General features: G+C 39.6%; 1 protein-coding gene across 1 annotated transcript in view; it reads left to right on the plus strand.

The window, feature by feature from the left end:
• Positions 1-12,061, plus strand: part of ano2b (anoctamin 2b) — a 49,058-nt gene that overhangs the window by 1,530 nt on the left and 35,467 nt on the right. The window contains exons 2-4 of the mRNA XM_026326725.1: positions 1,359-1,555; positions 2,820-2,861; positions 4,033-4,416. Coding sequence (XP_026182510.1) covers positions 1,359-1,555; positions 2,820-2,861; positions 4,033-4,416 — 623 coding nt within the window. The remainder of the gene's footprint in view (positions 1-1,358; positions 1,556-2,819; positions 2,862-4,032; positions 4,417-12,061) is intronic.

Genomic DNA, 12,061 nt, shown 5'->3' on the forward strand with positions numbered 1-12,061 from the left:
ATCTCCTGGAACACCTGAGAGGATATGTGTTAAACTCTATGTATTTTGGACTTCATTTTGAAATCTTAAGACATCCAGACACCCATTTTGGCTTCCTGTGATGCCCTGCTTTATATACAGTATATATATATATATATATCTCCTCCTACCAGATTCAGACTGGCGACCTTCCAGTTACAGGCCTGCCTCTCTAACCTCCAGGCGACTGTGCTGCTGTCAAGTGAACCATAAAAATCAGAAACACAACTGTTGCCATAAAATGCCATTCTGTCAGTAAAGCACTCTCTGGTTTTGACCCGGTCGACAGGTCTCACGGTCATACAGCATCAGAATTACAACTATGTGCAGATGAGAGAGGAAAAGATGAAACAGAATGAAATAGAACGAGTTGTCCATGAGGCAGTGTGAGCTCAGCACGTGGTCTGGTGCGTTACTATGGCCACAGCTGTCTGGAGCCCTAAAATAACCATACACACACATACACACACACACACAGTAACCTTATTAAAAGAAACGGCAATCTGTTGTGACTCCTGACGACATGAAAGTCAGAGTTATAATATTGGGAAAATGTCTGTTTTGCCACTTAAACTCCAGAAGAGTGTTAGGAAAAATCAACAAGTCATCTGCTGGTGTGTTTTTATGTGTCTCTCTTTCTGTGTGTACAAAATGAAATGAAGACTTTCACATTTTCTGTTTTTCTAGGGGGGTTTTCTTTCTCTTGTGCTTTTTGTTTTCTTGCATTATTTTGAGACTATTTTCTGAGACGTGCGCTCGACGTAGGCTTGTCCTTTGTAAAGTGCTTTGAGGCTGTGCTTGTGATTGACTGACACACTCACCAATTTACACAGTTTGAGACAAAGCTTTATGAAACCACTTTGCATATTTGTGACTCCTAATAACAATGAGCAGATCCTCAATACCAAAGTGTGAGAGGGCCTAGCTTCAATACAGTACATAATCATATATTTATCCATACATGAAAATAGATGGACAGTCTAAAAATCAGTGGAATACAAGGCAGCATGACATGAAAATACTCAAATAATGTACAAGTATAATTGAACTTAAATCTAATACTTCATTAAATGTACTTATCCTTATAGACACTCCAACACTGGCTAACTTTGGATAAATAAAAGAAAGCAGCACAGGATAAGATATTATCCACAGAACTGAATCAACCAAGACGCTCTATGTTATAGCCCTGTTTCAGTTATATGGGGCAATATTTTATTATTTCATATTATATTTTGCTATGGTATTTTTATTTTATTTAACAAGATTCACTATCCAGTCTTAAATGAAGAAATGTTCAGTGAAGCTGCTCAACCTTGAGTTGTAATCCTGTCTTTCAGAGTCTTGGACCAATGGTGCAGGCTTCATGCGAGTGGCCACAGCCCTCAGCGAGTCCTCCTCCATCCACAGCGATGCCCTGTACCACCTGACAAGGGACATGTCTGGGATGGGGCTCGACCCCATGTCCTACAGCATCCTTGAGCCCGAAACTTACAGAGAAGAAACCTGGATGGAAGAATCACAGAGTCTGCTACAGGTGACTAAAGAAGGAGAGAGAGAGAGAGAGTGTGTGTGTGTGTGTGTGTGTGTGTGTCTGGACTAACACAAGTATTAATGTAAACTGCTTTTCCCTCTGTTCTGGTTGACACTGAGAGGGTGACTGCTCATACACACATTTCAAACTAAGATTATCCTGTAACGTTTCCTGTGTGTGTGACATGTTTCATCATATTGCATCATTTAATGAGTTAGCATAAAAAATCTGCCTCAGATGTTACTGTGTGATCAGTGATGATGATGATGATGATGATGATGATGATCTTAACATACTTAACTTTTAATAATATTTCGTTCAAAAACAAATTCAAGATTGATGTTAGTACAGTGAAAAGACTTCAGTTGTGGGTTACAGGTGATATTAGAAACAGGTTAATGGTAAAGCCTGGGGTCAGCAGTACTTACTTATACTTATTTTCACATTTTGAGGGCACAAGCCAAAAAAAAAAAAAAAAAACCTGGGAAGCACTGCTGTAAGAGGCAGACATATAACTGCTTCACAAACATTTCTACATGTAATTGCTTCAGCGTTTGTTATATGTCTATAGGGAAAACGCAGTTCTCCAAGTGACACCAGTGAGCTGTCACTCCCTCTCTCCACACTGCAAAAAATATCTCCCTGACTCTGCTGCTCAGGCTCCGAATGAGCGCAAAACAAAAAAGGACTGACGCATGTAGGAAACAGCATTAAAGTAAAGTAGTTCCTTGTTTTATTGCTGATCAACTTGCTAAATGTTCAGGTGATTTAAGCCATAGATTGTTTCGAGAAACGACAACGAAAATGATTGGATGATATACGCAGGTGGGCTTTATTACATAATGGGATTAGACTCATTGTGTGGCGGAAATACGCTGGTTTTCTTTGATTAAACCCGCATTTAGAGAGTCCGCCAAGACTAATTAACATATTGCAGACGGTCATTTTTTACAGTGGGCCACGCTCCGCGCAGAGAGCGCTGGCAGAGCGCAGGCAGCCTCCAGATCACAGTTGGATGGATGGATATCACCAGCGTGTGATCTGGCTGCTGACCTGACTGCTCCTTTCCCTCACCAAGCAATGAACTCTGGTGCAGATCAGCCTTCGTTCCTCTTGGACTGTGGACTAACTGGAGGGACCTCAAGTATCATTTGGGGATGAAGGAGGTGATGATGATGAATGCGAGTGTTTTTTCCTGCGAAATCCGCCAACTTTCACTCCTGCTCTTCTTCTTCTTCTTCTACCACTTCTCTGTGTGTGTCTAAAGCACCACGGCATGCAGATCTCCCCAAGTGAAGACAGGATCCCAGTAAGTACAGGAGGCGACACCTGTGACCCGCCTGTGTCAGGATCTGTAGTTTTCATAGACATTATACATTTGGCAACATTGCTGCAAATAACACACTGCTAATTACTACTATGATTATTATTATTATTATTATTATTATTATTGTTAGTAGTAGTAGTAGTATTAGTATTAGTATTATTATGTTATGTTTTTGATGCAGGAGCTTCATTAGTGCAGGTTAGGCTGTTTACTGCCTACATATCTTGATAACAGCCAGTATGAGGTGAGGTCCTGTTCAAGTTTTTCGACCTTCAGGGAAACTCCCCTCAGAGGTTTAGTTATCCTCACCAGCAGGAGCGTCTGAGAGGTTTCCTAGAAGAAGCAGGGCGAAATCTAGTGGGACTCTTCCGAGTACAGAAGGTATCTAAGGGAAACATCCAGCGTCTGCTGTGTGTGCTGTGAAGTACACATGTCTCAGCTGGTCAATACTAAACCTTTTATTGTTGTCTTAATTATTTATTTTTTTACTTGATAATTAGGAATAAGCGGGTATAGATAATGGATGGATGGATATTTATCTGTTGTATTGTTTGCAGTTTCCCCTGCACACTTGCTCATATTTTATTTCTAGACCTTGTGTAAAGAAGGGACTTCTAACAAGCAGTTTGCTTGTCAGGTAATCCAACATGTTTTGTATAAACATTATTAGTTATATCAGTTCAGTAGGTTCTTTCACACTGATTGAGCAGGTAAGTATTTGTGAATAGAGTAGAATTTAATAATGAGTAGCATAACAGCATGTTTTCTAGACCTGTGCTGCTGACAGGCTTATAAACTATAGACTGTGCTGCTAGAAAGTTAAAACAAAGCTCCCATAATACCCAGAGCCTATAGAGACTTCCCTCCTGTGTTCACCATGTTTAGTCTCTCTCTGCTTTCCCTCTGTCTAAATAAAGAATAAATCTGCCAAAGGTGAGCTGACTGCCCACTCTGCTGCTGAAGGTTCTCACTTCAGTGTTTTTGAGAACCTGCCAAAAGCCACTTGTGTTTGTGTGTGCTGACAGTGCAGTAGATGTTTAAGTTCATTCAAACAGTTATTGCATAACTCCATTGCTGCTTAAAGGTGTTCTGTATGATGTCTTTGCACAGTTTGTATTTGTTAAACTGAGTGATGTCTCTTGGGTTCCTACAGGTTGTGGATTCAACTTCAAGCCCTCAGGGCTACGGAGAAGGCCTTTTCTTCTCTGATGGCCGCCGGAAAGTTGACTACGTTCTAGTCTTCCATACGAGGAGGCACGGCTCCTTACGATCGCCAGCCAACACCTCAGTGTCACAAGACCGGTTATCTGTTGTTTCCAATGGCAACTTTCCCCCTTCAGTGGGCTCAGATGCAGCGGCAGGAAGAGGAGTGGGCGTGCCGGGAGCAGAGGCATGTGTTGGCGAGGTGTTCATGGAGCTTGGATTTGCAGGAGGGGCCGAGCCCATGGAGCCTGGTGATCTTGAGATGCGTCTGATCAGGCAAGAGTTTGAGGCCAACCTGCAAGAGGCTGGCCTGGAGATAGAGAGAGACAAAGAGGTGAGAGTGTGTGTGATCATGATAATACAATTCATGTTCTTTTCTTTGTCTGTTCTCCAAGGCACTTCACCAACACTTCGAATGGCTGAATATTTTCACTTTCTATTGTTGTAATATTGTGTAGTAATGTAGCTAAGAACAGAGTTAACAGAAAAGACACAATTTCACTATTTCCTTATCAAAAAACATTGCAGCTGTATTTGTTAGCTCCAGTTAAAACTCATTTTCTTTAAACTTTCTTTCAACACATACTAAGGTCTTGCTCTCAGTTACATTGGCACGCAAACATAGATTTCCCATTGGTCACTGTGATGGTTGGTTTTACTGCCATTCTTGTATTACTATATTATGGAAGGAAGGTCGAATTAAACAGACAATTAAAAGAAGGAGTTTTTAAAAATAAAAGTTAGAATACGATAAAATAAAAAGACTGGCATAAATTAGCATTCATAGAGAGTTGTTTCTGACCACCTGATAATAAATATAAAGCTCATACTTACTTTCCTTTTAGCTCCAGTTTGGTCTAAACCAAATCCTGAATGAAATATGTGTCTCTTTACCTGCATTTTTAGGTCCTCCTACTGTTTGAGGCTGGCTTGATTATATAAAGTAGACTTATCAGAGCCTAATGCAGCTGGATACAGTAAAAACCAAAACAACAAGCTGAAAGGTGCTAAAATACACCCTAGAGCTGAGGGGAACTCCCAAGTCAAGTGATATTTCTCTGTGGGTTCATCCCTCTGGGAGACTAAGTGAAAAATAAAACATACAAAACCACTAACCTGTTGCTTTGCTGCTTCTTTGATAGATGCAAGTGTTGAATGTTTTCTAGGTATTAAACATTTTCCTTCTCAAATCAAGATGAACAATTAAGGTTCACCATTTTGTGCACAATGCCTGGAGAATTAATCAGGATCTGATATCACCCAGCAGATGGATATTCAACTTACAGATGCTATAGTTTCTACTAACCTCCCATATCTTTTTAAAGATAAACTAATGTACCTCTGCCTTGACCTGTTTAAGGTGAGCACCTATATAGGAACCTGTTGCAGATAGTAAAAAAGCGAATAAGATGCATGAGACTCGCATGATGCATGAGTGTGTAGAAAATCTCTATTAAATGAAGATTTGTGGGCATGTTTTCATTAAACTTTATTTGAGAGCAGGTTATAACCCAGAGGAGTCATTACTGTAACTTAATGCCGATGCGTCAGCTTTAGAACAAACAAAGTGCAGGCACAGTCATATCCAATGGCACAATAAACTGTGTACCCATGGTGTAGTGTAGTTAAACTCAAAAACCAACTGTACTATATATTAATAAAATCACATATAGAGATAGGATTATTCAGTAAAAGCACAGGAACAAACATTGCCTCTCATACTTCTCAGAATATGACGTAATCTTCAGTTGTCATCCATATTATCATGAAACACTAAATGCTTGGAAAATGAGCTCTGAGTGGACAAAATGAAAAGCTCCATTACATGCTCAAAATTCTGCCTCAGTCACTGATGTCAAACAACAGACACTAATGTATACCTTATTGCATCATTCCACACAACAACAGTTCATTCACATGGCCACAAAATAGAATTTGTTGACTTCTTTTAGCAATGTCAGTTCATATTACACGATGAGCACAAAAGCTAAACATCCAAGAGAAACGAGACGCTTCTAGAAAGGATTCTCTCTGTCAGCGTCCTCAAAACATTTTCACATGATCCATTTACTGGAGTTTTTTTTTTTTTAGAAACATTGATTTTGGCTCTGATATTGCCATGATAGAAAATTAAAGAAACTAATGACTGTATAAAACTGCATTACTGTATTATTCATACATGACGGGATTTTTATACACCAAATTTTCTAGAAAAACCAACCACAGAATAATTTAAAAGACCAGTGTTGGAAACATTTTGTTTCCAAGGGCAACACACAAAAATGCATAAATAATTTGGTGCAAGCTTCATCAAACCTGTGAACCTGAGGAATCTGCATGGTCAAAACATAGCCAAGTTCCATTTTCAGGACCATGAACAGCTCCTTCATAAACAGTCTGTGCATGTTCCAAGCTGACGGTGCACAGCTGAAACACTTGCTGGGTATCTCCCTTCTTAAAAACACAGAGATCTTTGCACATTGCTTTGAAAGTCACTGATTCTCTGTCCTGAACTGAATGGCAGTCTAATGAGTACAACTTGTTTGCTGCTGTTTTCTAATCAAGATGTAATTACTTGCAATCCACTGTTCTTTTTTCTTTATTTTGTGTTTGCCACCAGTATACAGTGGGCTCAGGAGGTATTCTGACCCTTGCAAATTTTGTAAAGTCTTGGTTACCTCCCTGACTAAGAGCTGTCTTACTTGGTTTGAATATTTCTGTAAATTAAAGATACATTTTTAGTTTAAGCTTTATTGCAAATTTGCAAAAAAAAGATTTTTGAAAACCTATTTTCGTGAGGGAAACATAGTGAAGGATTAGCAAGAATGGTGATTTGAAATAAAAGCTACAACAGAAGTTGTAGAGATCTGAATAGGTTCCAAAGTGACTGTGTATCACTGAGATTCTCTTTATTTTGGAGTCAGAATCAGCACGAGGGCCTGATGATTTCATGTGTGTGCTGGCAGACTTTAATTCTAGTGAGCTGATGCAGCTGCTGTTGTGACCTCTTTGTATCGATTTGCTAATTTAGCCTGAAACGGGTTATTTTCTTTTGACATGTGCAAATCGCTTTCACTGTGATCGCGTGTTACGTAGCAACGGGTACTTGCGTGAGAATGTGCAGATCAGTCCTGCTTTTGTTTTGTGTGTGTGTGTGCGTGTGCATGTGTTAAATTTCTGGTAGGTCCTTGGCAGAACACACAGTCTCTGAGCACCGTAGGCTCAGTGCCACAGAGTTGTACTAAAGTAGTTATTCTTAAGTTCCACTTGTTATCAAATGAACGACTGCTTCACTTTGGCTCCAACAATGAGAGGAATCATTTGGCAAATTTAAGGGTTACTCACATCAGCTGCTGGTAACTTAGAGTTCATTACATGTTTATGTCCCTGATACAAATTATTGACACTATACAAGATTAATGTTTGTGATCTATGAGTGTGTGTGATAACGGTTTTGCTAGCTGCATGTGTGTATACATGTATGTGTGTTGGCTGGCAGCCAGTTGGCGGTGTGTGTGGGCTAGTATTAATCAGATGTTGACCGTGTGGCCATGGAGCCTAAACCAGCATGAGATTAACCGTCTGACTGATAACTCCTTATCTCATCCTTGTGGATTGAGAGGTGCATAGAGAGAAGTCACCGAAGAAGATCACTCAGATTCCAATATACTTCATTTGAATACAGTAACGGGTACTCTCACAACATGACTGACACACATAATTACACTCCTTCCATCAGTAGCTGCAGTAGATGTGGTTGTATGAAAAGAGAAGGAACATTATCTGACAACAGCTGTGCAGGAAATACAAGCCGTGTGATGGGACATATAACTGTAGATTTGCTGGACACCTAATCACTCTGAGATATATGATCACTTTTTGCATGAACTTCATTTGTCAACCTTGGCATTTTTAAGCATTCAGCACATTTGAACAGGAAGGTAGTTATTTCTTATAAAAGTCTGAAATTATGGAACTGACTGAATGAGTCACTGAGTAATTTACCCATCTGCAAAGTGACAGAATGGTTGGAGTTGATATTCACATGTAGGTCAGCAAAAAAACATTATAGTGTGATATAAATACTGTAAACAACCAGGTCTTAGTTTTAGAGTTTAGCTAAATGTTTGGATGACAATTAGTTTCATAATGTGCACCAGATAACACCAGAGGCAACTAATTTCAGCCACACTTCAGCTAATCTTGTTAGAGCAGGTGCTTGTTTTAACTTGACATGACCTGCAGTATTGGAGTGTGGTTTTATGGTATAATCCAGTGTTCGTCATAACTGTTTCAGTACCACCTTAATAAGCTAAGACTTAATAAAGTAAATCAAGATTAAAGTCTTCATGTGTGTTTAGTCCATACGTAAGAGCTGTAAGTAAGCTGGGCCCTGTGTCCAACCTGTTTGACTTCAGATCAGATGCATGCTGGGAATAAAGCATGCCTTAAATGTCAAACTTGTTGACTGTGCCTGAGGATTACTGAGCTGACCTCTTAGGGGCATTCTCTTACGGAACACTTTTAATTAAGTGAGAGCAAGATGTTAAATTGACGTGTGGAGCTGAGACCTGTGAAGCATGCAGCCTGCTGGGGCCTGGGAAACAGAATGAGCAGGATTAGTGTGCTTTGGTAAGACTTCCCTTTAGTAGAGAATGAGAATTTCAGGTTAACACCTACATAGCCATTTGGCTCAGGGAAGAGTTGTGTGAGATGAATGTTGCCTATTGTGAAGAGTCGTGCGTATGTTTCCATTAAACTTTGAAATGCATCTTTGTTCGAGAGCAAGGTTACAACCCACAGGAGTCATTACTGTAACTTAATGCCGATGGTCAGTATTTGTCAGGTTGAGAGCAAACAAAGTGCAGGCGCAGTTACTGCATCGTAGTTACACATTGCAATCAACCAAAATACTTGCAAATGGGTTGAGTATCAATAGAAACAGACACACAGGTAGGATTGTTCAGTAAAAGCACAGGAACAAATATTACTCCCCGACCTTCTCAAAATATGACGCCATCTCCAGTTGTCATCCTTAATATCATGAAACCCTAAATGCAAGGATTTGCTCTGAGTGGACATAATGGAAAGCTCCATAATACACTCAAAATTCAGTCTCAGTTCAGTCATGTATGTAAACATAACAATAGGCACTAATGTACACCTTGTCGCATCAACAATTCATTCAAATGACCGCAAAATAGACTTTATTTACTTCTTTAAGCAGAGTCAGTTCATATTACACGGTGAGCCTACATCCTGAAACCTTCAGGTGGAGGCAAGGCAAACATGAAATCTGAATACAGCCCATTCAGCCATTAATTTTCTTACTGAGGTAATGGTGTGGATACATAGTAGTGTATGGCCCAACAACACAAGACAACAGGGTTTTGAGTTTCCAGGTTTTCCTCCACGTTGTGAGGCCAAACGCACATTCTTATTGGTCCTACTTGCAAATTTCTGCTTGTGCCACTGACTTTAAATGTAGATGATCTCATGCACATAGAAATAGCAAATGCAAAGGAAAACATCCCCATGAATTTAAAATTCATAATAGAAAGAGTATTAATTGAGCTTGTTTCCAGTGAGAGGTGTCCTAGCAGTTTTATGATTCTAGTCTGTGTGGCAAAATGCTTTCTCTGCTGAGGAGGACTTTTTTTTTTTTGGCAACTATTAGTGGTCAGTAGGACAAATTGTCTAGACCACATTCAGAGCCAGCACTAATAGGAATGGTTGGACCTCTTCCAATAGACAGAATACACATTTTCTAATTAACGCAGAATTAAGTATTTGTTAGTGAATGCCTCACTATGTTAAAATTATGTATTTAACCATTATAATGACTTAATTCATGGCCCTAGAGAGTTCATTGTCAGTAGTAAATAATATTAATAACAGAATAATAATTTTACTTGTATAGCACTTTGTCTGTCCTTGTACATATGGGCTCAGCAGTTCAGAGGTAAAGCTTGGAGCTGATCCAGTTAAAGCATCTATGTATGTACATATGTGGTTATTAGCAGTTTAAAGTGTATTCTGAAAGCAATGAGAAGGCAATGAATTGATTCTTACACTAGGGTAATGTATTCTCTTCTCTTAGTGACAGGTAAATATCTGTACCAGTATTTTAGAGTAAATGTAGAGAGTTACAGTAATCCAGGAAGGATGTATTAAAAACATGAATATTTTTTCCCAGGTTAGCAGCAGATTAGAAAGTTTGAATTTTAAAAATGATTCTCAACTGATAAAAGTTTATCAGTGTTTATCAGTCTAGAGTGCGAGTGCCCAATAGTGTCTGCTGTTGAAAGCTAGGTGGGGCTGTGCCTGGTTAGTACTTGGATGGGAGACCAACTTGAAAGACCAGGGGCCGCTATCCTCAGATACTGAGGCTGTGTCAGGAAGGGCATTTGGCGTAATACTTGTGCCAAATCCACAATGCAGATCAATTGATCTGCTGTGGTGACCCTGAATGGGAGTAAGCTGAAGGGGAAAGAAGAAGATCCTCAACTGAAAAAAACAAGACTGAGTCCCCCTTGTAATTAGGCTCCCAAACCTCAAGATGAAGTCTAGATAGGAAGAAGCTTTAACTATGTAGACCTAATGTCTGAAACATTATGAAGTATTGTGTTGTGTTTGTTGAATTAGTAATCAAGGGGAACCATGTGAACATAAATATGAAAGAGGCCCAGAATAGAGTCTTGATGTACACCTCACACAAAATTCAATAATGAGGAAATTAAGCCAGAGTAAAATTTTAACGTTGTAGAATCCAGCACTAAGGTTAACCAGGACTAAGTTGGAGCAAAGGCCAGCATCAGCCATTAGTGGAAATGGCTAATAGCAGCAATTTTGTTGCTTGGCCGAAGAAAACGACTATTTACCTAAAATGATCAGTTAATAAGGACGTTTGTTTGACGCAACAGCCTGTGGTTGTAGAATACAGGAAATGCAGTCAGTACAGTATTTTATGTTTAATCTCTGCATCTGACCACCTGCATCTATAGGAGCTCTTCTAATGTCAACCTGAAAAGCTTTTACCCTAATTTATGATATCTGCTAATAGCCACCTGTCATACTGTGTTTCTGCTGGTGTTTCTTTAATTAGTTTTTCTCTATGAGATTCATTTTGGTTCCCTCTCGTTCTAACTCTGTCACTGTCTCTTTCTCTGATTTCTCCCCACTCGTGACCTAACTCTCTACCCATTGTTCAACCTCTCACCCTCTCATTACATGATGCCCCCCCAACCACATACCCAAAGATGCCCCTGGCTGCGTCCTAGTTACCTCCCCCACAGAGATAAAGAGCTAATTGGAAATCCCTCTACTAATTAACCTTCTACAGGCTGAAAGGTATTTTTATCCTCTGCTGTGTGATGGAGTGTTCGGAAAAGAAGGAAATGGAGGGTAAGGTGGAGAGAGGAAGGGCAGCAGGAAGAGGTAAAAAGGGGGCAAGGCAGCTGCAAAATTAATGTGATCGAGTGGTTATATTTAGTTGATGGTGGTACAAGTTGAGAACAAAAAGGGGAGTGAGGGTGTCATGATACACTATGGAGGTGAGGAAGGTTATGTAGTTTTACCAATGTATCATGCTATAAGTTGATTGCTTTACTGATTTGCAGTAGTATGAGGATTAAGAACAAACAGGTTCATGGCTGCATGCAAGACTTTTCTACTCCCCATATTTACATATAGATTCATCAGGTTAGGTAGTTTTGAAGCACAGTTCTTTTATGTTGTAAAGTAGCAAGAGTGTACTGTTCTTCCTGAGCCAACAGTGAGGAAGAGTTTAAGGTGAAGACAGGTAGTGAAAGGTCACTGGTAGAATCATCACATCCAACTTAAGACTAACAAATGACTAACCCTAACCCTAACCCTATTTCTGGAGATTTTGTTCCATCAACAATTTCCCCTAGTGAATACAGGCTGCAGTTGGATCCTCTTAAAAACATTTGCAGTATCTGTGTGTTTTTTAATTTGGG

Source organism: Mastacembelus armatus, chromosome 23 (genome assembly GCF_900324485.2).
Source record: "Mastacembelus armatus chromosome 23, fMasArm1.2, whole genome shotgun sequence".
Classification (NCBI taxonomy): domain Eukaryota; kingdom Metazoa; phylum Chordata; class Actinopteri; order Synbranchiformes; family Mastacembelidae; genus Mastacembelus; species Mastacembelus armatus.